This window comes from Pezoporus flaviventris, unplaced genomic scaffold (genome assembly GCF_033815535.1).
Source record: "Pezoporus flaviventris isolate CSIRO_AGI_PZ_B2104156 unplaced genomic scaffold, CSIRO_AGI_Pfla_v1 ptg000031l, whole genome shotgun sequence".
NCBI classification, from domain to species: Eukaryota; Metazoa; Chordata; class Aves; order Psittaciformes; family Psittacidae; genus Pezoporus; species Pezoporus flaviventris.
Window position 1 is genome coordinate 27,765,886 of NW_026892579.1, and position 26,662 is coordinate 27,792,547.

At 39.3% G+C, this 26,662-nt stretch overlaps 1 protein-coding gene across 1 annotated transcript in view; it reads left to right on the forward strand.

Moving 5' to 3' along the window:
- Positions 1 to 26,662, forward strand: part of EYS (eyes shut homolog) — an 828,128-nt gene that overhangs the window by 357,274 nt on the left and 444,192 nt on the right. Inside the window, exons 26-27 of the mRNA XM_061460547.1 lie at positions 8,738 to 8,909; positions 9,969 to 10,047. Coding sequence (XP_061316531.1) covers positions 8,738 to 8,909; positions 9,969 to 10,047 — 251 coding nt within the window. The remainder of the gene's footprint in view (positions 1 to 8,737; positions 8,910 to 9,968; positions 10,048 to 26,662) is intronic.

Consider the following 26,662-nt stretch of genomic DNA (forward strand, 5'->3'; position numbering starts at 1 on the left):
TAAACAGGCAGATGCAGTTTGCAGAAGGGATACATGCATATCTGAGATCTCAAATTGATATTTAATTAAAAAAATCTTCAAAGTTTTAGACCAAGTATATTAATCTGTGTTTGTCTTAATAACTGTGGTCTAATCTTGTCTTGTAATGTTCTCTTCACTTTTCCATCCAGAAAGGAAATAAAACCTTGTCTAAACAAAGGAAAAATACTTCAAAACAGTTTACAACCACACAAATTTTCTGCAGCCTGATCAGCACCAATTTAACATGACTTAATAGAAGGAAAGTGAAATGATTGCTTGAAATAAATCTATTACTGATACAAAATAAAATAGAAATGGAAAATCTACGTCTTTGGTATTAGTCAATATGCTATAATAAATCCTTCTGAAGAGGAAATCAACAAAAACAAGCTCAGCAACCTTATCAGGCCTAGTTTTTCATGCAACGTACTGAGAAAACTTTTGTTACAGTTTGTTGACTCATAACAGACTGAATGAGGCAACACTAAAATGATGTTAAAAGGACCTTATGCTGTTCACAAGATTAATGTCACTGTGAAAAAAATGAGTAGTGGTTCTTTGCAGTCAGTTAATAATTTTAAGAGGCAACGTATTTCTAGATTTGCAAAATGGTTGATTTAGAACATGGTGATTGGGGAATATTACATCAAAGTTAATTTGTCAGAGAGGAAAGACAAATTCTGCTGCAAAGTGTCTTCTAAGGAGATTAAAGTATTTATTTACAATGTGATTTTGTACATATGTGTATACAGGAAAAGTGTTTATTATAGAAGACATTTTGAAAGCTGTGGAAATAAATTAATATCTAGTGGAAATTACTACATACTCTATTTTTTTCAAGATGTGTCTTCCACATCCTCCAGTAATAAGTTAAGTACCTGAATTTTTCACCTACTGTTCATCCCAGTTTGTCTTTGTTTTAATTATGAGATGCTACTATATTATTTTTCCATACACCAGTTTATCATTTACGTTGCCGATCCCAGACAGCTCAGCTGATGTATTCTTTCTCTTTATTATTTTCTTTTTTTCTTTCTCTTCTGCAAAAAGACAGCTCAGAATGATCAGTTATCATTCTTGATCACTGTCAAGATAGAACTTGTTTAAATATATATTTTCTGTCTGTCCAAGTTAAGATTTTGAAGCTGTAAATAACTACCAGTGTTAACTATTATATTCTATTTTTTTTTCCACAGCTTCTGTTGATAATTTATAGTTGTTTACTATTGCATGCTTCTTGTAGTTATATCAGTAACCAGGACAACTGGTAGATGAATGGTGATTTAAAAAAAAAATGTATGGTACTAGGACATGAAATTCATCTACAAATATAGGTTTTTCACAAGAATTACCATTATTATTCACAATTTCTATGATACATAGGCACGTTTGAAAATATTTTTATTTCTCATTTTCTATGTTTTCTTGGGCTTAATGCTCTTATGCTGAAATTATTTACTAAATAAGTTTTTTTTTTCTGTACCTTAAAAATGCTCTTCACTGTCGTTTGTTGTATTTCTGCTCATGTTTAAGTTGAGCAGTATTTTTTTTCCTTAGGCTTTATGCTATACAATCTTTTTATCTATACAATCTTTTTATCTATACAAAATTTGTTTCATTATTGCTTATACTTTAATGTCCATTTTATACTTCCATATAATAAATCTATTCATTGATCTTTTGATTAACATCTATGATGACATCTCATGGAATAGTCACAAGTATTTTTCAGTAGTCTTATCATAATAGTTAATATCAAAATTGACTTCAACAAGAGAACTAGGTGTTGCTGAGCAATTCTGAAAGGATTTATCTCCTTTTCTCTTGTTTCTGGCTCTTTTCAACTGGATATAAAATTTGCAGTTACCATAGAAGGACCTACACTTTTTTCCCATATCATGTATAAATTAGTATACTGTGCTAATTTCCTATTTTATTTTTTTCCATTTTCATGTACACCTCCAATAACCAATTGTTTTGGGTTTTTTTTCATGCATTTATTTTTCTTTTCGAGGTAGTACGTTTTTACGTGATGAAGCTGAATAGCTGAATAATTTTAAAATAAGCAAATAATTATGTACACCACATAAGACTACAGATGCATAGTGCATCAGTCATAGGCAAAATGTAAAAATATGTAGGAAAACTTCAGAGTTGTTTTTTTTTTAGTAGTAGGATAAAAGCTTCAGGAGAGCATAGGTAAGAATGTTTGCGTATCTCAGAGATCACGCAGAAGTCAGAGGTGTTCGTTGTATGGTCCATTCTTATGTTCAAGGAGCTCAAGTTTTGCAACTGTGAGAGTTTTAAAAAAAGTAAGTAAGTAACTTGAAGGACCCACCACTGTTTAAAACTTCCTCCTTTCCTGTGCTGAAATACTTAGCGGATAAAGTCTAGTATCTGATTTTTCACCTTATTAGGTATATTACAGCTTGTAAAAACTCAGTTGTATGTTGAGGGGATGTGTTCCTGAGGGAAGAAATGCAAAAACATTGCAATTTTGTTTTAACAGAAGGCTAAGAATAAATGCCTAGTGGTCAGAAGAGGGAGATTCTAGGTGGGATCTGAAGTTGGTGAGAAAAATCCTTAAAAAAGGTAATTTCGTGTTTGGATTTACAGTTAGAAAGATGAAAGTCTTGATGGAAGGTGTGACAATCTCTAGATTAGGATGCTAGTGTGGAATTGTGCAAATGAGCTCCAATTAATGAAGTAGGTTGAACATAAAACAAGCATTGGAAGAGGCTGTTGAGTTTTTATCAAGGTAAGACACGGACTAATCCTCCCTGTGAATGGATGATTTGAAAGAGCAAGAGAATAGTTGTCTCCTTTGTATCTTACTGATACTGTTACTACTCCATACTCTTGTTTACTCATATCTATGGCATTTCCTTGCCTTCCACAGCATTCTTGACATGCAGCGGAGCCCCCAGGTTACCGTTACTATCAATAATCACTCAAAAGTGGGACATGTGAGGTACTTTTCATAGAATCATAGGACCATAGAATCAGAATCATAGAATAGTTTGGGTTGGAAAGGACCTTAAGATCATCTAATTCCAAACCCCCTGCCATGGGCAGGGACACCTCACACTAAACTATGTCACCCAAGGCTCTGTCTAGCCCGGCCTTGAACACTGCCAGGAATGGAGCATTCGCAGCTTCCTTAGGCAACCCATTCCAGTGCCTCACCACCCTCACAATAAAGAACTTCTTCCTAATGTCAAATCTAAACTTCCCCTGTTTAAGTTTGAACCCATTACCCTTTGTCCTACCACTAGAACCCCTAATGAAGAGTCCCTCTCCAGCATCCTTATAGGCCCCCTTCAGATACTAGAAGGATTTTCCCTTTGATGTATGAATGCATTGTTTCTAGCATGGTAAGTACAATCTGTAAAGCAGAGCTGCAAGAGGTGTCTTCATCACAGTAACACATTTGGCACAGTCAGAGCTATAAAACAATTTACAGGTGAAATTTTAAGTGCTAGTTCTGTGGTATTAGAATCTGTCTTTTACACCAGCTTTGCAGAATGCTTTATTATAATGATTACAATGCAGCAAGATTCTTTTTATTAGAAGTTTTCATACTTTGCACAAGAATTGAAAAAGGAGGCAGGTTTCAAGATAAATGACAGCCACATTGGAAGAGAATGACAGGCTGTCTAGGTTGCAGTCATAAATGATTGCTAGCTTTTTTGTGTCTATAATGTGAGAAATTACAAAGTACGTTTTTCTTTTGGAAGTAATTTAAATGAAAATGTTTATAGAATAGCTCTGTTCAGTATGTTTTTATTATTTAAAATAGTCTGGTTCATAAATAATCCAGTGTTGTTCATTCCTACTGCTACCTTTCACTGCTGCTGTCTTCTGTCCTCTGCATAGGTCTAATAGATCCACTGAAGGAAATCAACCTGAGATCAAATCATGTTAAAGTTTAAAAAATAATATATTGCTACAAAGATAGTAATAATTAGTTCAGCACTAAAGCAGTAGCAGATTCCAAAATCACCCAATGAAATTTGATTTGACTGTAATCAACCCAGCTTGTCTGAGGTACCTAAAATGGCTGCAGCCTTTCATTTGAAGAGGTTGACATATATTGGCATGTTGATTCTGAAAGACAGATTTAAGGGTTAAAATAATCATAATACTTAATCTACTGAGAAAGGAAAAGTTATAGTTGCTTTAGATGATTAACATCCTGTAATCAAATAGATTCTGCTTTACATTCCTGATCGATTCTTATTTATACTACATTGAATACATTTTTACCTGAACAACTCAATGAATGAAAACCCACCTTACAATTGGAGAGCTTTAAAAACAGGAATCATTGAAGCATTTCTTTAAGAAAACATTCAGAATTAACAAATTGTGTAAAAATATGCAGTGTCCATTATATAAAGAGATTTTCCCTTTTTATAACTTGAAGAATTAAACTAGATATGACAACATATTTAATAGAGTAAAAGAGAACATGACTGTAAAATGCCATAGAATTGTTTGAAAATTAAATTAACAGGTTGTTTCCATTTAAGTGCCCAAACATTTGCTTGGGGCAGGGGGAAGAGTGGTTAATTCAGTAAAATTCTGAACAAAGTGCCAAACTACAGCTAGTCATACATATTTTTAATGCAAAGAAATGGTTCGTTCTTATGGAGTTTATAGAGAACTAAAATTAGTGAAAACTAACTTTATTCCTAGTATCAGCTGCAAGCAGCATGATCCATGTAATGCAGCTTACTCCACAATTTCTAAATCTAAAGTTTCTTTTTTTGTGTTGTATATATGAGTTTTTGGAATATTAGCTTGAGTCCTGAAATAATGTTTCCTTAAATAAGTTTTTTTTTCTCAGCCTCAGTTCTCCCACACCTTATTGTTCAGCAAGAACATATCACTGTAGTCTTCCTTTATTTCTGTCCAAGTACTGTGAAATCCTGTACATCAACTTTCAAGGCAGCCTTTGCTTACAACAATGTTTAATGTCAGAAAGGGTCTTTATTCTCCAGGTGTATCTGAAATACAGGAACCAAAATTCATGAAGTAATGTTCAGGCAGGGAAAAACATTTGGGAGATAGAGAACTGCAAGTTTGTGTTTAGCTTCTTTAAAAAAACCAGATATTGTGAGATGTAATTGATTCCACCAAGAAAGATTGAATCTGAGGGAAAGAACAGAAATGCCTTGCAATGATATCTCCATAATCTGCCCTTAATAGGAAAGCTTTAGCAGTGTTAAGTCAAAATCTTTTAGTCCTGTCAGCTGACATGGTTCAAACTCAGCTGGTAATTCAGTACCACACAGCTGTTTGTTCACCCCTCACTCCCTCTTCTCCAGACAGGATAGAGAGGAGTATCAAAAGAACGTAAACCCACAGGCTGAGATAAGAACTGTTTAGTAACCTAAGGTAAAGTAAAATATAGAGATAATTGAAAGTGTACCAACAATAAAAATACTGATAAAACCAGGAAATAACAAAAAAAATGAGATGAAAGCTCAGAACATACAAGTGATGCAAAATGCAATTACTCACAACTTGCTGACAGATAAGCAGCCCAACCAAACCATCGATCGGTCCGTTCTGGGTAACTTCCCCCAGTTTATATACTGGGCATGATGTGCTGTGGTATTGATTACCCCTTTGGCTTGTTTGGGTCAGGTGTCCTGTCTCTGCTCCATCCCAGCTTTTTGTGCCCCTCCTCACTGGCAGAGCATGAGAGACTGAAAAGATTGATTTAGAGTAAGTACTAAGCAACAACTAAAACATTGGTGTATTATCAGCATTGTTCTCAGACTAAACTGAAACCACAGCACTGCACCAGCTACTAGGAAAAAAAATGACATAACATAAAGTAAGATGAGAAATATCTGACTTAAAAATCTGGAAAACACTAGAACTTTTTTAAAATAATTATGCTTTCATATATATATCACTATCAAAAGCAAATTACTAAATTTGAACTGAGAACCTTTAACTCTTAAAATACAGATTTGCATTTCCTAAGTAACCCGCGTGATTTACTAGGAAAGTGACTTTTAAAAAGTAACTCGTATGGGTTTAGTGAGAGTACATAATAAAGCCAGCAGCAGTCTGTGTACATTAATGCTACTCATTTAATTAATATGTCTTCTCACTAATTTAATAATTTTAAATTAGCAGAACTTCTTAGGAGAGCAGATTATTTTAGTGGAAAGCTAATACCCTTTCTAGTCAGTATCATTGGAAAGGTAGGAATGAAAGCATGATTGAGTGAAAATGTAGCGGGTTATGAAAGCAAAGCTTGGAATTATTATTTTGCTGAAAAAAAAACCAAACCAAAACCTCAGGACTATCACATTTTAACACTCTCAGGTTTTGCTAAATGGACCAGGAAGATCAAAATATCTGTAATCATGGAATGACCTTGTTTTTTATGATCATGTGTAATAGAGATGCCCTCACCATTCAGATACAAGAAAAATAATCACTTCCAGAATTGCAAGTAAAGTGAGCTTGAAGTATGTTCTTGTGTAGTACTTTTGGCCTGCCAATGCATTTGAAGCATTCCTTGATAAGAGCAATTAAGAATTTTCTTTCCTAATGCTGACTTACAAGAATTGCCTTTTTGATAGTTTGATCTTCTATAATGGGCAGATGAACTTGTCTTCTGTCATCTTGAATGTAGTTTTTGGTAATATATTAACAAAACATCTGTTTCTGAAAGTTTTAAGTTCTTATATCTAGTGATATAAGACAACAGTGATGCAGAGAGTGTGATGCTAAATGAGAACATCCAAGGAGCACAATTGATCAGAGCTGTTTGCCAAATGCTTGCATGGTACGGGGGATTTAACAAGGATAAACAGGTTTCAGAACTGCCTTCTAATTTGTACCAATGGATGGTTTAGCGTAGTGCAACTACCACTGTGCCAAGATCTGATCAAATACAGAATCACATGGCAGCCCCCTGGGCTCATTTTCCTGGGAGTACTTGCCAAGTCCAATCCCTTGTCATGCACTTTCCACTAGAGCTTGACCTCTAGGGCTGCTGGGGCTAAGGCCACATGAGTCAGCACAGAATCTTAGATGTTTTATCTTTAAATCTGTTAATCTTTACTAGGTAAAAACATTTCCCACGATCTTAAAGCAGTTCTATGTGTAGCATGTTAATAGATTTGTTGCAAACATCTGTTTTTTATCTTTGGCTATATATTCGCACATGGACTAGACAAAGATTATGGTATCTCTGTAATTCTTGCTATGAATTCCTTTAAAAAGGTGTCAGTAGTCAGGTGGATAGCAATGATAAAAGGCTATAGGAACTTTTCATTTACTATAAACATGTGTGTATAAAACACATGGTTTTGAATTGAGACTGCAGTACTTAAGTGCTTCATTTTTGTTGTGAAATGGAGAGCTAGAGGAACTAGTGTAACTTCTGGCTTCTGGACACTTTGTCTGCTCCAGAGGAGGACCTGTCATCTTCAGCATTGTTTTTATCTCCTCCACACCTCCCCTGGCCCACACACCTGAAAAAATCAGGAGAATGTTCTTGCATTATATACTGTTTTTTCCTTTTTTTTGGGGGGGGGACTTACCCATAGCTACATTTCTCCATAGTAGTTTTTGTGAGACTATATTTTGGGTTTGTGCTGAAAACAGTTGATAACACATCATTGTTGTAGGTACTTCTGAGCAGTGCTCCTACATTGTCAAGTCCTTTTCTGCTTCTCACACTGCCCCACAAAAAGTAGGCTGAGGGTGCTCTGGTAGCTGGGAGGGACATAGAGAGGACAGTTGACCTCAACTGTCCAAAGGGACTTCCTGTTCCATATGGTAGCGTGCTCATCAATGAAAGCTGTGGGGAAGAAAAAGGAAGGGAAGGTACTTTATGTGTGATGGAGCCCTGCATTCCTGGGGATGGCTGAATACCTGCCTGCTGGTAGGAAGCAGTGAATGAATTCCTTGTTTTGCTTTGCGTGTGTGGCCTTTGCTTTATCTGTTAAACTCTCTTTATCTCAACCTACCAGTTTTCTCACTTTTAGCCTTTTGTTCCTCTCACCCATCCCATGGTGAGGTGGAAAAAAGCAGCTGTGTGGGGCTTAGCTGCCTATGAGGCAGTGGGCAGTAGCTGCCTGCAAAGAGACCTATGAACGTGTTGGTTGTCAATTAGTATTTTCTAAAGTACTTTGAGATGTTTAGGTGAAAGATGAGTGGCGCTTATTTGTAGGAAAATTACAAGAAGAAAAGTGCATCACCATATCTCTCATAATGAATGTCTTAAAAAAGATTTCAAAGAATTTTGTGTATTGAATTTTCATTTTATTTTGATAAAATAAGTTTTAACCATTAGATCACCACCAAAACACACATAATTTTAATTCTCTATTTCTCTTATTGGAAACCTGCACTTTTCATCTTTCTAATAACTGTGTAAAGAAGCACTAGCTACTAGGAACAAAAATAACTGTTACAGCTGAAACCAGGATGCTCTTGAAATTTCAGATTCTCCATTTAACTATCTTGCTTGCAAGCTGACCATCAAAGCTTTCTTGCCTTGCCAAATTACAGATGTTATCATTGTAATGTATTGCAGTATAACCATTATTTTTGGCATTTGCAGCTATAGGTAATTCTAGTGGGATATTCTTTATTGATGAATATAGTGAACTATGTAAACAATAAATAAACTGGTTTGAATTTAGATTTTAAAGCTTATTCATATCTTCTTTTTTTTGCACAGGTGATAGATGTGAAGTAAATATAGATGAATGTATGTCTACTCCTTGCCTCAACAATGGAAGTTGCATTGATGATATCAGTTTTTATAAGTGCCACTGTAGAAGAGGTTTCATTGGAACAAACTGCGAGATCAATGTTAATGAATGTTTGCCAGATCCTTGTCTTCATGGAAGGTGGCTATCTTCATTTAACTGTTACCATCTCCAAGATAATGTACCTAACTAGCAATATTTAAAATTTAGTGATACGGGAAGGTTGATATATATACTCTTAATTATGTTCTATAAAATAAGAGTACTAGCAACTTAAAGATGATAGATGTTGCTTGCTTAAACTAATGTAATACACTGTTTTATTATCTCAGTTTCTCTTTCTTTTTTGTTCATTAGCATAAACCAATTAGTTAGAGTTTAATATATGTAAAAACAAAGCTGTTACATGCCAAGAGATTGAAATGGGAAGACATCTTTGAATATGGCAATCAGAATCCTTATAAAATTCCTCAGCACCCATAACATATGCATTTAAGCCCCATTATTAAAACTTAGTGCTATGGATTTCAGTACGTTACCTGGAGTAATACTCACCTGGAGTATTGTGTGTAGTTCTGGTGTCCTCAACATAAAAAGGACATGGAACTGTTGGAACAAGTCCAGAGAAGGGCCACAAGGATGATCAGGGCACTGGAGCGCCTCCCGTATGAAGAGAGGCTGAGGAAGAGAAGGCTGTTCAGCCTGGAGAAGAGAAGGCTGCATGGAGACCTCCTAGCAGCCTTCCAGTATCGGAAGGGGGTCTATAGGGATGCTGGAGAGGGACTCTTCATTAGAGACTGTAGTGATAGGACAAGGGGTAACGGGTTAAAACTTAAACAGGGGAAGTTTAGGTTGGTTATAAGGAGGAAATTCTTTCCTGTTAGGGTGGTGAGGCACTGGAATGGGTTGCCCAGGGAGGTTGTGAATGCTCCATCCCTAGCAGTGTTCAAGACCAGGTTGGACGAAGCCTTGGGTGACATGGTTTAGTGTGAGGTGATATGATTTAGCATAAGGTGTCCCTGCCCATGGCAGGGGGGTTGGAACTAGATGATCTTAAGGTCCTTTCCAACCCTAACTGTTGTATGATTCTATGATTCTATGATACATCAGACCATTTTTTGAAAATGTATGGAATGATACTACTAATGCTGAATCTAGAATTACATAGCTTCATCTGAATAACACTATTTTATATTTCAGATGTATAGATCTCATTGATGGATATCAATGCTCTTGTGAATCAGGATGGACCAGCTCAAGATGTGAGATAAATATTAATGTATGTCTTCAAATTTTATTTTCGTCTTACGGGAAAGGGTAATATGCTGCTTGAAACTCATTTTTTCATTTAAGTAACTTCTGAACCCGTCAGTTTATTGAAAATGCATGACAAATCCAATCGTTTCAAATCATCTGAAAAGTTCATTATTTATTACTTACATGAAATGCTTTAGAAAAAACAGTTGAGAAAATGTTTAAAAGTGGAGTGTGAGTGAGAAATGTGAAAAGCCACAGCAAGATAAGCCAGCGTTACCTGAAAGTCATTCATCCCTCATGAATGACATAACTACCTAATTTACATTGCAAGCACCATTTGCTGTAGCTTAATTGTATGTTTGAATAGTAAAACTCAAGGTGCAATGTGCTGCAGTGAAAGTAGGCATGACTAGTGTTTAAATTTTCAAAATCCAAGTAACTGTAGAATTCTATGATACAGAATGGTAGCATACAAGATACACTGCCCACTTCCTCCTCTTAAATTTAGGAATATTTTTGCTTTATCATGGTGAATGGCAATGTATAAGAAGGCATCTGTATATGTGAGTCTGTGCCATGAAGATTCCTGTGGTCAGCAAACCAAATTGTAGAAGATGACATCTGGTATAACAAGGAACAGCCTTTACAATGTTGGCCACACTTTGGGGGAAGTATTGAATTTGTTTGGACTTTTTCAGATTTTGTGCCAAAAAGTTTAATAAGATCTTGGGATATGTTCCTTTCAAATGTATTTGCTTTCATGAGAAAATCTGGCTTGAGATCTGCTTCCCTTTGTGCTATCTGGCTTCAATTATTGTGCTTCTGAATTGTCAAAAGCACATTCCAAAATGTTATCTAAACTTCTTTTTAACTTATGTATGCATGTAAGAACCTTTCATGATTTTTATATATAGTTAAAAGTATTAAAAATGCTTCAGAGCTATAACTTTTCTTTTGAAAATGTATTACAGTCTCGCACAAGGAGTAAACCTAGCTGGAATATTATCTTCCAACTACCTTTACAGAAAGAAAATGTCAGAAAATAAGTAATTCAGCTCAAAAGTGTACGCATCATGATATGATACTGCGAATTTGTATGATTATCAGCTGTTGGCAATGCTAATACAAAATACTTTTGAGTAATATTTTGTCTAGCAACATCCAGCATTTACACTTTACTCCATTTTAAGAGAATGAGAGATTAAATGATCTGTAGACAACTGCATAAAATCATATTCAAAAGATAACCATATTTCATGCTGAAGTGTTTGAAAATGCATAGATTAGAAACTCATAGAAAGAAACAGTATACATATATATTTGACCGATAACTCTGTCAGACTTTGCTGTCCTGCAGGGGGCTAATGAGGAAAGGCACTCGAGCCAGAAACAGCCAGCTGATGCCCTGGTAAAGTGTTCAAGACCAGGTTGGACAAGGCCTTGGGTGATATGATTTAGCATAAGGTGTCCCTGCCCACGGCAGGGGGGTTGGAACTAGATGATCTTAAGGTCCTTTCCAACCCTAACGATTCTATGATTCTATGGCTATATTTTTTGATACTCATGCTATTTGCATGCAGTGCAATTCCCAGATTAGGCTGTAATGCAGGTGTCATACTTTTAAAGGCTCTAACACTGCATTCATCCTGCTCAGTCAGATATCATGCCTATGTAAGTCTTACAGTGATTAACAGGGCTGTCTGACTGTGTACGTGTGTGCACATCTGAATAATCACAGTAGGCTCATGCTCTATAATTGTTTTGCTCTAGACTAATATCAGCAAGTCCCATTGTTTAAAAGAATAATCAGGAATCAATCCAGGTAAATGTACTTCAATATCTTCTTCCCTTGAAGATAAATATCTTCGTATTAAGGGTGTTGTGGTTTAAACAAAGTCAGCCACACACTTTCTACTAGCCCCCTCTTTTTCTTTCTTTCCCCTTCCTCCACGCCTCCTTCCCATTGCTCCCGGAAAGATGGGGAGGAGAATCAAAAGAATGTAACTCCCACGGGGTGAGATAAGAACAGTCCAGTAACTAAGGTATAACAGAAATCACTACTGCGACCACCAATAATAATAATGGTAAGAGAAATAACAAGGGAAGAGAATACAATATCACCTACTGAAACAAGACCAACCAAGAAGAAAGTGCCCTTCCAGGTAACTCCCAGTTACCCCCCAGGCATGACGTGCTGTGATATGGAATACCTCTCTGGCTAGTTTGGGTCAGGTGTCCCATCTCTGCTTCCTCCCATCTTCCCCTCCTCCCTGGCAGAGCATGAGACTCACAAAGTCCTATGGCCAGTCTAAACATTTGAACAGTAACTGAAAATATCGGTGTTATCAGCTCTGTTCCCAGGCCGAAAGTCAAAACATAGTGCTGCACCAGCTATTAAGAAGGAGAAAAAATGACTGCTACTGCTAAACCCAGGACAGTATCCACCCCTTATTCCATACCATTCATGTCATGCTCAGATCCCCTCAATATCCCATCACTCTTACGTATATACATCCACATACACACACAGAGAGAAAAAGATCATTTCTTAGTGCATGGACCAATCCCTATAATGCTGCTGAGTCCATTCAGCCCATGATGTCAGGTTCCATCTCTTGTAACAATCTTTCAGGGCAGGAAAGGCTGTGTGCAGTGTTGGATCGCTGCCTGCTGATGCTGATCGTTCCTTTACTGCAGATCGTCTGGTTCTATCAAAGTTCATTCTCTGTTGGGATGATGGCTGGAGGGAAGTCAGGGCCAGTCGCTGGTGACCTGGAGACATCTAGTTGATGGGCTATAAAAGCATTACACAGCAGGCAACGGCATACAATTGAGTTCACTGGCTGTTTTCCCCTAAAATCAAATCCCCTTGAGGTATACATCGGACTTCCCCATCTTCCCGCATTACCCACCAAGTATATCCAGGTCCCTGAGCAAAAGCAATCCCACGAGTGGGTTTGCCTTTACCTGAAGCAGGAATAACCCAGACTGTCTTCCCCAGCAAATGCTTTATGTGCACCACAGGAACTTTGTCCCCCTCTACAATATGTAAAAGTTCTGACTGGGCTGGGCCAGCCCTGTTGGCAGATCCTCTGGTGTTGACCAACCAGGTGGCCTTTGGTAAGTGTGTATCCCAGTGCTTGAAAGTTCCCCCACCCATTGCTCTCAGTGTAGTTTTTAACAGCTCATTGTACCATTTTGATTTTCCCAGAGGCTGGTGCATGGTAGGGGATGTGATATACCCACTCAATGCCATGCTCTTTGGCCCAAGTGTCTATAAAGTTATTCCAGAAATGAGTCCCATTGTCTGACTCAATTCTCTCTGGGGTGCCGTGTTGCCACAAAATCTGTTTCTCAAGGCCCAGGATAGTGTTCCGGGCAGTGGCATGGGGCACAGCGTATGTTTCCAGCCACCCGGTGGTTGCTTCCGCCATGGTAAGCACATGGCGCTTGCCTTGGCGGGTTGGTGGGAGTATGATATAATCAATCTGCCAGGCCTCCCCATATTTGTACTTCAGCCATCGTCCTCCATACCAAAGAGGCTTTAACCGTTTAGCTTGTTTAATTGCAGCACATGTTTCACACTCATGAATAACCTGGGCAATAGTGTCCATTGTTAAGTCCACCCCTCGATCACGAGCCCATCTATATGTTGCATCTCTGCCCTGATGGCCTGAAGTGTCATGGGCCCACCGGGCCAAAAATAATTCACCTTTATGTTGCCAATCTAAGTCCATCTGAGCCACTTCAATCTTAGCCGCTTTATCCACTTGTTGGCTGTTCTGGTGTTCCTCAGTGGCCCGACTCTTGGGTACATGACGTACCTTCACCACCAGGTTCTGCACCCTGGCAGCAATATCTTTCTACAGTGCAGCAGCCCAGATGGGTTTACCTCTGCGTTGCCAGTTGCTCTGCTTCCATTGCTTCAACCACCCCCACAGGGCATTTGCCACCATCCATGAGTCAGTATAGAGAAAGTACTGGCCACTTTTCTCGTTCAGCAATGTCCAGGGCCAGCTGGATGGCTTTCACCTCAGCAAACTGACTCGATTCACCCTCTCCTTCAGCAGTTTCTGCAACTTGTCGTCCAGGACTCCATACAGCTGCCTTCCATCTCCGATGCTTTCCCACAATACAGCAGGACCCATCAGAAACAAGGCATACTGTTTTTCACTTTCTGACAGTTTATTATATGGTGGGGCCTCTTCAGTACGCATCACCTCCTCTTCTGGTGATACTCCAAAATCTTTGCCCTCTGGCCAGTCCATGATGACTTCTAGAATGCCTGGATGACTGGGATTTCCTATTCGAGTTCGTTGTGTAATGAGTGCAGCCCATTTACTCCATATAGCATCAGTTGCATGATGTGTAGAGGAGACCCTGCCTTTGAACATCCAGCGCAGCACGGGCAACCAGGGTGCCAGGAGGAGCTGTGCTTCAGTGCCAATCACTTCCGAAGCAGCTCGAACCCCTTCATAGGCTGCCAGTATCTCTTTCTCAGTTGGGGTATAGCTGGCCTCAGATCTTTTGCATTCCTGACTCCAAAAGCCAAGGGGTCGACCTCAAGTCTCCCCTGGAGCTTTCTGCCAGAGGCTCCAGGTAGGACCGTTCTCCCCAGGTGCGGTGTACAGTACATTTTTTACATCTGGCCTGGTCCGGACTGGTCCAAGGGCTACTGCATGAACTATCTCACGTTTAATTTGCTCAAAGGCTTGTTGTTGCTCAGCGCCCCATTTAAAATCATTCTTCTTCCAGGTCACATGATAGAGAGGGCTTACAATCAAACTGTAATTTGGGATGTGCACTCTCCAGAACCCCACAGCACCCAAGAAAGCTTGCATTTCTTTCTTATTAGTTGGTGGAGACATTGCTGTTATCTTGTTGATCACATCTGTGGGGATCTGTCTACGTCCATCTTGCCATTTTATTCCCAAAAATTGAATCTCCTGTGCAGGTCCCTTGACCTTACTCCGTTTTATGGCAAAACCGTCTCTCAGCAGGATTTGGATTATTTTCCTCCCTTTCTCAAACACTTCTTCCACTGTATCACCCAACGCAATAATGTCATCTATGTATTGCAGGTATTCTGGAGCTTGCCCCTGTTCCAGTGCAGTCTGGATCAGTCCATGGCAAATGGTAGGGCTGTGTTTCCACCCCTGGGACAGTTGGTTCCAAGTGTACTGGACACCCCTCTGAGTAAAAGCAAACTGTGGCCTGCACTCCGCTGCCAAAGGAATTGAGAAAAATGCATTGGCAATATCAATCGTGGCCTACCACTTGCATGCCTTTGACACTAGTTCATACTGAAGTTCTAGCATGTCCAGTACAGCAGCACTCAATGGTGGTGTGACTTCATTCAGGCCACGATAATCTTCTGTTAGTCTTCACTCTCTGTTAGACTTCCACACTGGCCATATGGGGCTACTAAAGGATGAGTGGGACCTACTGATCACTCCCTGATTCTCCAGTCTACGGATCAGCTGATGGATGGGAATCAGGGAGTCTCGGTTCAGGCAAAATTGCCGCCAGATCACTGTTGTGGTCGCAATTGGCACTTGCTCTTCTTTGACCTTCAGCAACCCCACAACAGAAGTATCCTCTGAGAGACCAGGCAAGGTGAACAGCTGCTCAATTTCCTCAGTCTCCAAAGCAGCAATACCAAAAGCCCATCAGTCCCCTTTTGAGTCTTTGAAGTACCCTCTCTTGAAGTAGTCTGTGTCAAGGATGAATGGAGCCTCTGGACCAGTCATCATTCCCTCCCAGTCAGGCTGATTTCAGCCTCCAGCACAGTCAACTCTTGGGATCCTCCTGTCACTCCAGAAATATGGATAGGTTCCACCCCTTGACAGCTTGATGGCATCAGGGTACACTGTGCACCAGTATCTACTAGAGCCTTATACTTCTGTGGGACTGATGTGCCAGGCCATCTGATCCACACAGTCCAGTAAATCTGATTGTCCCCTACCTCCACCTGGCTGGAGGCAGGGCCCCTCTAATAGTCATCACAACATTGGACACTTAAGTCTTGTTGAAAGGGATTATTCTTCGTTATCACAGGAGCTGGAGTAAAATCAGCTCTTCCGCTCCATCTGGGAAACTGTTCACCAGAGACTGAAGCCGTAGCTCTCATGGGATGATCAATCTTGGCCCTTGCCCCCCTCTTCAATTCACCCACCCATTACTCCAAAGCTGAAGTAGGTTTTCCATCCCACTTTGTCATGTCTTCTCTGTGATCCTGCAGGTAAAACCATAGCGTGGCCCGTGGCATATACCTTCTATATTTTCTCTCTCGAACAATAGGGCACCTTTTGTTAATAGCTGAGATGTGTGTTGGTACACGTGAGGAGCTGGATAAATCAGATAGATCGTCCCTCAATTGTTTGAGATCCTGGGACAGTTTTTCCACAGCTGAGATGATGGAAGGGGTGAGATTGTCTTCAAACTCTCAGAGTTTATGAACTCTTAGTGGTACTATGTCATTCCAGGCCCAGCAGAGAGGAGTGAGGAAAGTGTACGGAAAAAAAAAACAGCAGACACCAAAGTCAGTGAAGAAGGAGAGGGTAAAGGTGCTCTAGGTGTTGGAGCAGAGATTCCCCTACAGCTCGTGGAGAGAACCATGGTGGTTCATGTATTTCCCTGTAATCCATGGAGAGGACTATGCCAGACCCACGTTGCAGCCCATGGAGGACCCTACGCCACATGTGGCTATGCCCTAAAAGAACTGCAGTCCATGGAGTTCTTATACAGGAGCAGGCTCCAAGCAGGACCTGTGGGAGGGACCTACACATGAACAGGGGAAAAGTGTGATAGGGAAGGAGCAGCATAGAGGATTTGTTATGGACTGACTACAAACCCCATTCCCCACCCACCCTCCACTGCTCAGGGTGAAAGGAGAAAGCAGAAGAGTTGGGAATGGAGTGGTGAACTTGAGCCTGGGACGAAGTGGGGGTGGTTCCAGATTTTAGTTTTTTACTGTCCAAAAGTCAGTTTCTAATTGACAATAACTTAATATTCCTCAATCTGAGTCTGTTTTGCTGGTGAGAGTAATTTTTAAGTGATCTCTGTCCCTACCAACATGTGACCTTTATCATTTTACTTTCTTCCCTTGTCCAGGTAAGGAGGGAGAGTGAGAGACTAGGTGGGTGGGCATTGTACAGCCTGGAGAAGTCAGCAACTAAGCTGATTCAAATAACCAATTTTAAAATACATTCATGGGTTTATGTATGTTTCTCTAGATATACTTGGATGTTTTTTATTTTTCTTCTTGGATTTTTTCATCCTCTACATGAGTTGCAATATAGTTTGCAAGAAAATGCATGTCAAGGCTTTCTCAGATTTCCTAATAGTTTTAGGGAAAAAAATAAACACTTTATAGACTCAGCCTGTAAATTTTGCACACCTAATATGGAGTGTGAATATTAGGACTTCCCTATCTACTACAGTTCTCATTGCTTTTTCATTTACGGATTTAATTCAAGAAAGAGCAAAAAGAAAAGCACTACATGAAATAGTTGCACTACACAACTTCCTTTGAAATTTACATATTTCTGAAATAAGTATATATAACTGAATTTTTTTTTCAGTCTGATAAATGTAAACATAGATTGCTGATATGTTCAATAGTACTTGTGGTTAGTAATGGACAAAAGGGAGCAAAAAGCATTTTGAGTCTTTACACAGAAGGATATTCAGCTTGTTGATGCTTCTCCCTCTATCTGATAGAAGGCTGTGATCAGATAGCTTCCTAGTATTACTTTGTTTTGTTTGGTTTTACTGATCTTTTCTCTCTATTTTCATGAAAGACTTAAACAAGGGGGAAATCAGGAAAAACAACTAATTTTCTACAAAAAGGCACCAGAGCCCAATGCACACATGAAGTCAGATAACAGTGTTTTGCTAGTCCAAGCAAATAAGCAATTATTCACCGGGACTTACCATATTAGACATGACATTTAAAGACATGTAATTATCTGTATTTTGATTGGGAAGAATGGTAGGATTCAGCTTGCCTAACTTAAGGTGTCTTTGTGAAAGCTAGATGTCTATGAACTTCTAGTCCACAAGAATGTGGTGAATATTTAGTGAGATCTGCAGAGCTGTTCAGCTGATTTTAAAATGGACATCTGCATTTCATTAGTGAGTCTAGATTCCACTGCCTGAGTTGACTGGGTCTTAATGGACTATAGTAGCCAGAAAGTAGAATATCCTCCCAAGAATTCTGTCTATATGTTTAGTATATACATATAGGGCAATCATTTGTGAACATACAAAGATCCTCAGATGAGCTGAATGCTCTTGTTTGTACTGGGAGGGACTTCACACTCTTGAGTATTTTTACCTATTATTAACTAGTTTAAAGAGGGTTGAGCAAAGTAAGTAGTTTCATGAAAGAAGTTAAATTAATGCAAACTTCCAAAACATAATGGAATTTATGCTCTAGATTCAGATAGGTAAATCTAAGACTAGAAGGAGAGATACCCCTTTTATTCTACAAAGCACATCTGTGATTACCCACCCATGGAACAACCCTGAAGTAGTAAGTTTATTTTAAGTAAGTGGCTGAATTTAATATATTCTATTAAATGGAGAATTAATAGAAAAATAGAGATTAGAAATTGGAGAAATAGAGAAATGCATGAGGCCTACAAGAATGTTGCAGAGGAGTTTCACCACCAAAGTGGTCAGCCCTCTGGTGACATTTCACTGGTAGGCGTATTTCTGATCTCTTACATAAGAAAAGCCTGTAAACAGGTGCTCACAGTATGCTCTTACAACAAGGATGCTCTAACAACAGAGAATATCTTAAAAAACAAAACTATTTTATTATCTGGTGCACAGGTAACTGGCTTTATGACATTAGAGAAGCCTTGTATACAGATGCTTTGCATCTGGAAAGTTGATGGATCTCAAAATTTTTCTAGAGATATTACTTGGGTGTGCTGAAAAGAAGCTGATAAATGTGACCTGTGTTGGTAATCACTAATGGAGGGAAGAGTAGGAAGGATATATTTGAGGTTACAAATTCAGGCTGGGCATGTCTAGGACATGCATCTAGCTTGCTTTGAAAAATTTCCATGTCCATGTAAGACCTAGGAGGGAGACAGAGATTGAGCCCCAGTACATGATTAATATCTTGGTAGAGACAAAAACAATTCAAATGCATTTGAAAATAGAAAAGCTTTTGAAATTTAAGGAACCAGTACAGGAATGGATTGCACCTTTGTCATTATGGAATCAGGATATTGAATGAAAATTAAAATGGTTGTCAGGGAATATTTAAACTAGATGCTTGGGAAATGCTGACACATATAGAAGAGTACTGTATAAGAATGACAAAACTAAAAATCTGAATATGAATAATGTTCAGTGTGCCTCTGAGAAGACCAGCATCTGGCTCAAGAGGTGTTAATGACAGAGATTATGTCTATTAGGGACTATAATACACCTGGGTTTATGACAGTAACATGAAAGAGCATGCCAAATAAATCCTGTGGATAGATATTCAATTTCAAGAAAGGAAACTATGTGAAAATGAGGTGCATTGTCAAATAACTTAAAAGGAGCAAGCCAAAACCATGAGAGACTTACAGATAGACTCAGGGCTATCAAAAAATAATTTGTTAAAAGTCCAGGTAAAATGTGTGCCACAATTCAAGAACACAAAGTGGTTCAAAGCCCCTGGATGACTTAAGGAAGAAAAATAAGGATTTCACAGGGAAAACTGGCATTTTAACAAATGGAAAGCTTGCCCACATAGGAAGAACAGAAAGGCTGTAAAACATGTTAGTTCAAAAGTTGGCAGGAAGATCAAAAAGTCGAAACATAAAAAGTGCCTCTTGCAGGATACTCTAACTTATAGAAAGCTCTTCGCATCTATCAAAATCAGGAATTCAGGAAGAGAACTGGTGGGATTGCTTGATGGCTGAAGTGTAAAATGGGCACTCGGGCAGGATAAGGTCATAGCTAGAGAAACACAGTGAATTCTTCGCATTAGAGAAATGTAGAAAGACCTCACAAAATAGAAAGAGTGAAAAGGTGGTGGATAATCATCAGTGTAAGACAAAAATCTAGGGAAGTATAGCTGTGTACAGTTGAATTCAGAACTCTCAGTCAGAACCCGGGAAGGAAGATTTGGAGCAATCATTGACAGTTCTCTGAAACTATTCTGTTTGGAGAAAGATGAGGGGAAGACAACTAAGATTTAGAAAATTATGACACTGGTATATAAACTTAAATGGAAAATTTCTTCACCAAATTCTGTAGTAAAAGAACTGGGGAGACATGATGAAAAGAATTGGAGAAACATTTTAAAATGCTTTCGTGGGAAGCAGAGAACATCAAGAACTTGCATCCACAGAAGACCAGGGAGGCAGGTGATTTCTTAGTAGGTTCAGAAAAATTAAGCAAGTCATGGATTATAGGTCCATAAATGAATGATAAATGAACGATAAATGAACCAGTCAGGGAAGTACTGTTTACCATGTCTGATTAGACAGTTCTGCTTGCTGGGAGGATGCATGGGACATAGACGGTAGATAGTGGCAAATTTCATATGATTTTTCTAAAGTGGCTTTTTCTCCACCACTATTATAGACAGAAATCTGGGATAGATGGAGCACTGTTTACCATGTCTGATTAGACAGTTCTGCTTGCTGGGAGGATGCATGGGACATAGACGGTAGATAGTGGCAAATTTCACATGATTTTTCTAAAGTGGCTTTTTCTCCACCACTATTATAGACAGAAATCTGGGATAGATGGAGCACTGGTCTGATCCAGTAAGTTCCTGCTCTTCATTGTTACTTAAAAGTATAATTTATTCTTATTAATCTTCTCCTTGTGTCTATAATCAAAAATTTCCAAGCAAAATATTTTTGTCATTTTCAACTTACTTTGAATTGAGTGTTGCTGGATAAAACCAACACTCTAAAATATGGGAATCAGTTTTCCTACTTCATTCCACAGAATGTTGTATGTGTATTTAATCCACAAAATGAAAATGCTTTAGGAATTTAATAAGTAAACAATATGGGTACATGATAATATTAACAAAAAATTTACAGAAAAAATAGAGTAATAATTTTACTGGTTAGAAAAATACACTTTGTAGTTTTGTTAAATTTAAAATAGAAATAGACATGTGTAGCAATCATAATTTTGCCTTCATTCCTATTGTAAATGACTGGAAACGTGACTCTAGAAGGCGTCTTTCTTTTGTGGTGCAGTATCTATTTTTTAATTGCTTTCTTATCTCTTTTCAACTTCATCAAACTTTGGGTTTAAACCTCTGTGTGGTTCAACCTTCTACAAGCCAGTGATTTCCACTTAGAATCCAGTTTTCTCCCAAGTACCAGGATGCTTGCTTTTACTCCCTGAATTAATATTTAAGGCTACTACCTTTTTCTTCTTCAAGTCCTCCCATACAGTTAGTCACTTCATAATTGTCTACAAAGAAATCAGTAAATAGTACTTGGGGCTTTATGTCATAAGTATTCGCAGGAAATTAAACTGTATAATGCACTACATGCATACAAGTATGTTGAGAGATACATTTGTAAATAGCTTATGTGTATTTCCGGTAGACTTTTTCCACTCATAGTAGATTTGCATGGGTTGGTTATGCTCAGAATTAATCCACTTCATAATTACCTTTTTGATATCAGGCAAAACTTCACTTAAATAAAAAAAGCAGTTATCATCACAATTTTGTTCTGCCTTGAATCTCTTTTATAGAAATAGATTTAAAAAGTGACAGCAGAAATATTTTTTCATTTCTAATCAGTTTCCAAAGACAACTACTGAAAAACAGTCCTGTCTGTAAAAAAAAAAAAAAAAGGAAAAAAAATAAATCCTAACTTTAAAAAGACATTTCTAGATTTTAAGAGATTTGAACTAACACATTATTTTTAAAAATATGGATTTTCACTATTTTTATTAATTTGCTAAAATGTATTACCTCATAATTATTGCAAGCTATGGATTGTGGCTTTCAAAATGAAATAATGTGATCTGTGGAAAGCTGATCTCACTTCCAAAGGCAGATTAAGTATGGACCCACAGATATGGATAAGGGAGCAGTATGCCTTGAACAAAGTGCTGTGCCTTTCTAGGTCAATTGCTAGAGTCCAGATTTCAGTGTAGCTCCCTGCCAGCAGAGCCAGTAGACTGTGCCATGACAGGAGGGATCTCTTAAGGGACAGTCATCCCCTTCTTAGTGCAAACAAGCTTTACTACACCATGACATTCAGAGAACAAGAAATAATAAACTACTGTGTTCTAGTAAATGTAGTGGATCTTGTTTTGCATTGTTTGAACTAAGGATTCTCAAAAACCCTACCCTTAAAAGAGTTGCAAAACCAGACATCTTGATATTCTTTCAATTTTTGCCTTGACTTTTGAATTGGTATGCTGTGCTAAGAAAAATCAATGAAGACTTTCATGTTCCATAACAATAATTTAGTAAAAATAAAGACAGAAAATCACTATTCTGTCTTCCTATCAGAAGTCTGTATATTCATAGAATCATAGAATCATTAGGGTTGGAAAGGACCTTAAGATCATCAAGTTCCAACCCCCCTGCAATGGGCAGGGACACCTCACACTAAACCATAGCACCCAAGGCCTTGTCCAACCTGGTCTTGAACACTGCCAGGGGTGGAGCATTCACAACCTCCCTGGGCAACCCATTCCAGTGCCTCACCACCCTAACAGGAAAGAATTTCCTTCTTATATCCAACCTAAACTTCCCCTGTTTAAGCTTGAACCCGTTACCCCTTGTCCTATCACTACAGTCTCTAATGAAGAGCCCCTCTCCAGCATCCCTATAGGCCCCCTTCAGATACTGGAAGGCTGCAATGAGGTCTCCACACAGCCTTCTGTTCTCCAGGCTGAACAGCCCTTTCATTCTTTCCTGGGGAAATTAATAATTGTATTTAATTTATATTTGCCTAAATCATATGTTTTTGAGATACTTCCAGCCTTTATTTAAAAACTTGAGGAGGAAGATCAACTACTTTTGACAGTTTTACAGTGGATGACTCTTAGAAGTAAAGTTGGACCTTATCTCTAGCGAATATATCTGGATTAGGGCATCCAGTTAGTCAGCTTTGTACTGACTTTCTCTGGGATTTAAAATGCTCCATAACTTGTAATACTTCTTGTGAAAATAACTGCACTGCCATTGTCTCTCTCTCTCTCTCTCGCTCTCAGTTTTCTTGGTGGTAAACTAAACCTAAGAACACTCATAGAGCCGAGTTCTGAACTTCTTACAGCCAAGAGCTCACACTGATTATTTCTTTCAATGGCTAGAAGCAGACTTATATTCCATGAATTTGTCTAATCATTTTAACCAATATATATTATTTATGTTTTCAGCACTATCATGTGAAAATGAGATATATATGTGTCCTGGGTTCAGCAGTAGCAGTCATGTTTTTTCCTTTGTGTTAACTGGTGCAGTGCTGTGTTTTGACTTCTAGTTTGAGAACAGTGTTGGTGAAGCCGATGTTGTCGGTTGTTGCTAAGTGATGTTTACCCTGACCAAGGACTCTGTGAGGCTCATGCTCTGCCAGGGAGGAGGGGAAGCTGTGAGGAAGCAGAGACGGGGCGCCTGACCCGGGCTAGCCGGGGAGGTATTCCATACCACAGCACGTCATGGCCGGGGTGGGGGGTAACTGGGAGTTACTAGGAAGGACAGGAGGTTCCGGGTGGAACTCGTTTTCTTGGCCGGTGGTATCGTATTGTCTTCCCTTGTTATTTTCCCTTATCATTGTTTTAGCTGATAGTAGCGGTGGTGATTTGTTGCTGGACTGTTCTTGTCTCAACCCGTAGGAGTTGCACTCTCTCGATCCTCCTCCCCGTTCCTCCGGGAGCGGGGAAGGGGAGAGCCCCGGTGCGGGGGGGGGGGGGGGGGGGGGGAGACAGACACGGACCTTGATTGTTGTCAGCTCGGCACCACTCACTGGGAGTAAGTGAACAAGTTACCTGACTGGGTTTAAACCACGACAGTTCTTTTTGGCGCCCAACGTGGGGCACCAGGGGTTGAGATAAGAACAGATCTGACTGGATTGATAGTCACTCGTCACAATGCTGATTTATTGGCTCTCAAGGTTTTTCCTCTTGATCTCACAGTTTCAGTATACCATATCTTACGTCCATCCGGTATTGGCTGTATTAGTGTTTTTCAAGTGTGGGGCTTGGGCTAAGGATTTTATCCCATTGTACTTTATGGTAATGACTTGTAATACAATAGAATCATTGATCATGAAACTGATCTGGTTTATGTTCCCAGTGTGGTCACCACCTTTATACTTTGGGAGGTATATGATGGAGGTGCTTAGCAATTACACATCTTTTTTCTCCTTCTCAGGTGCTCAACCTGTGAAGGAGACATCCTTTTACCCTCCTAGTCGTCCCCCCAGACCATTTACATTTGAGAGTTTTGAATTTTTTGAATGGCCTTTTAATGCTGTTGAGACTTGTTTGCTGATGGTGATGGGAATCACCATGCTAACACGCATACAGAGTGTGTTTTGCCCACTACTGATTTCAAGAGTTAAGCAGATTCAGGTTTGGGTCTTGTCTGGGGTCAAACGACGATGTAGGAGGACCGAGAGATTTTCCCTGAGGCTGGACAGCCATGAGTGGCAGGGTGTGTGGGATAGTATGGGCAAGTATCTAGGTCAGTGGGCCCCTCCAGTATTTTGGAATTTCACTCCGAACAACTGCAAAATCCAGACGAATTAGTAAAACACTTAAATGAGGTGTGTGGTCATTCTGGCCATACCAGAGATGGACAAATCATGGCAACGTGCTGGGGCTTGGCCTATGCTTACAGGGCCTTGTTCAACACTATCCAGCACCTTCAAAAGGAAAAGAATATCGGCGGATTTGAGGGCAAAGCGACAGTCGCTACTCAAACTTTGGCTGCAATAATGGCTCTGGGAAAAAAAAAAAAATCTATCCTAAAAATTCCATGAAGTACTATTTTCCTTAGCTTACTGTAAAGCATTTTATCTAGTATCTAAATCATTTTATATTCTCAGATTTTTGACATCCTTTATAATAAACAGATTATAGAACTTGGCACAATGTTTCAGTTTCCCCTAGCCATAAAAAGAGGAATAATCATCTAAGTGCAAGTCACAGTTCCTTTCTCTGAAGACTTAAAGATAGCATTAGCAATTTTTTTCCATAGCATTGCAATGGGAGTTCATGTTGGTAGCTTGTCCATTATAACTGCCAAGTTTTTTGCAAGGTCATTGCCTGTTAACAACACATAAGCTCAAAGGATTCCTTGATAGATCAAAGTGGAAAAACTGTATGCTTCACAGTGTCCTGGGTTCAGCAGTAGCAGTCATGTTTCTCCTCCTTGGTAGCTGGTGCAGTGCAGTGTTTTGACTTTCGGCTCGGGAACAGAGCTGATAGAGATGTTTTGGTTTGGCCAAGGACTTTGTGAGCCTCATGCTCTGCCAGGGAGGAGGGGAAGCTGTGAGGAAGCAGAGACAGGACACCTGACCCAAACTGACCAAAGAGCTATTCCATACCACAGCACCTCATGCCCAGGATGTAACTGGGAGTTAGCCGGAAGGGCTGGGAGACTGCAGGGTTGGAGGAGGTATCGGTCGGAGCTTGGTCGGGCTTGGGGGGCGAGTTATCGGTCAGCTGGTGCTGAGGTGTTGTATTCTGTTCCCTTGTTATTTCCTTTATCATTATTATCATTGGTGGTAGCAGTAGTGATCTGTGTTATACCTTAGTTACTAAACTGTTCTTATCTCAACCCGTGGGAGTTGCATTCTTTTGATTCTCCTCTCCGTCCGTCCAAGAGCAGGGGGAGGGCAAGAAAGGGGGGGAAGTGAGCGAACGAATTACCTGACTGGGTTTAAACCACGACACACAGAAAAAAACAGACACAGAAGAAAAAAGCCTAATGGAAGGGAGCCCTCCTGCTTTACTCTAGGAGATCAGATACAAGAAAACTCCAAGATATTTGAATGAGGGTAAAGTGTGTCAGACTGGTGAAGTGAAAAAAAACGCACAAAAACCCCACCAAAACAACTCTATACAAATAATGATAATTGTGTAATTTTCATTTTGTGATATCATTTGATATCTTTATAAGACAGCTTATTGAAGCTGTTCATGTTCTAAAAATGAGCTGCAAAGGACAGTATTGTTATGCTGTAAACTGTGAGTACAGGTTACTTGCTCTGATATGACAGAAAGAATGTTTTCTAGTTTATGAATAAAATTAGGTGTGGTGAGTTAACTTTGGCTGGCTGCTAGACACACACCCAGCTTCTCTTGCACTCCCCCTTCCACATCAGCTTATGGATCAAGATAAGAATAGGGAAATTGGTCATGGTCACTAATTACTGTCACAGGCAAAACAGACTCAACTTGAGAAGATTAATTTACTCTTGATGAAAACCTAGAACACTTCCTCCCAGCCTGACAGATAATATGCTTCTGCACAGGCTCCTCTCCATAGGCTGTACATCCTGCCAGGAGCCTGCTCCAGCAGGGGCACTCCATGGGTTGCAACTTCCTTTGGAGCACATCCACCTGCTCTGGTGCAGTATTCACACACATGGCTGTGTGGATATCTGCTCCACTGTGGTCCTCCATGGGCTTAAAGA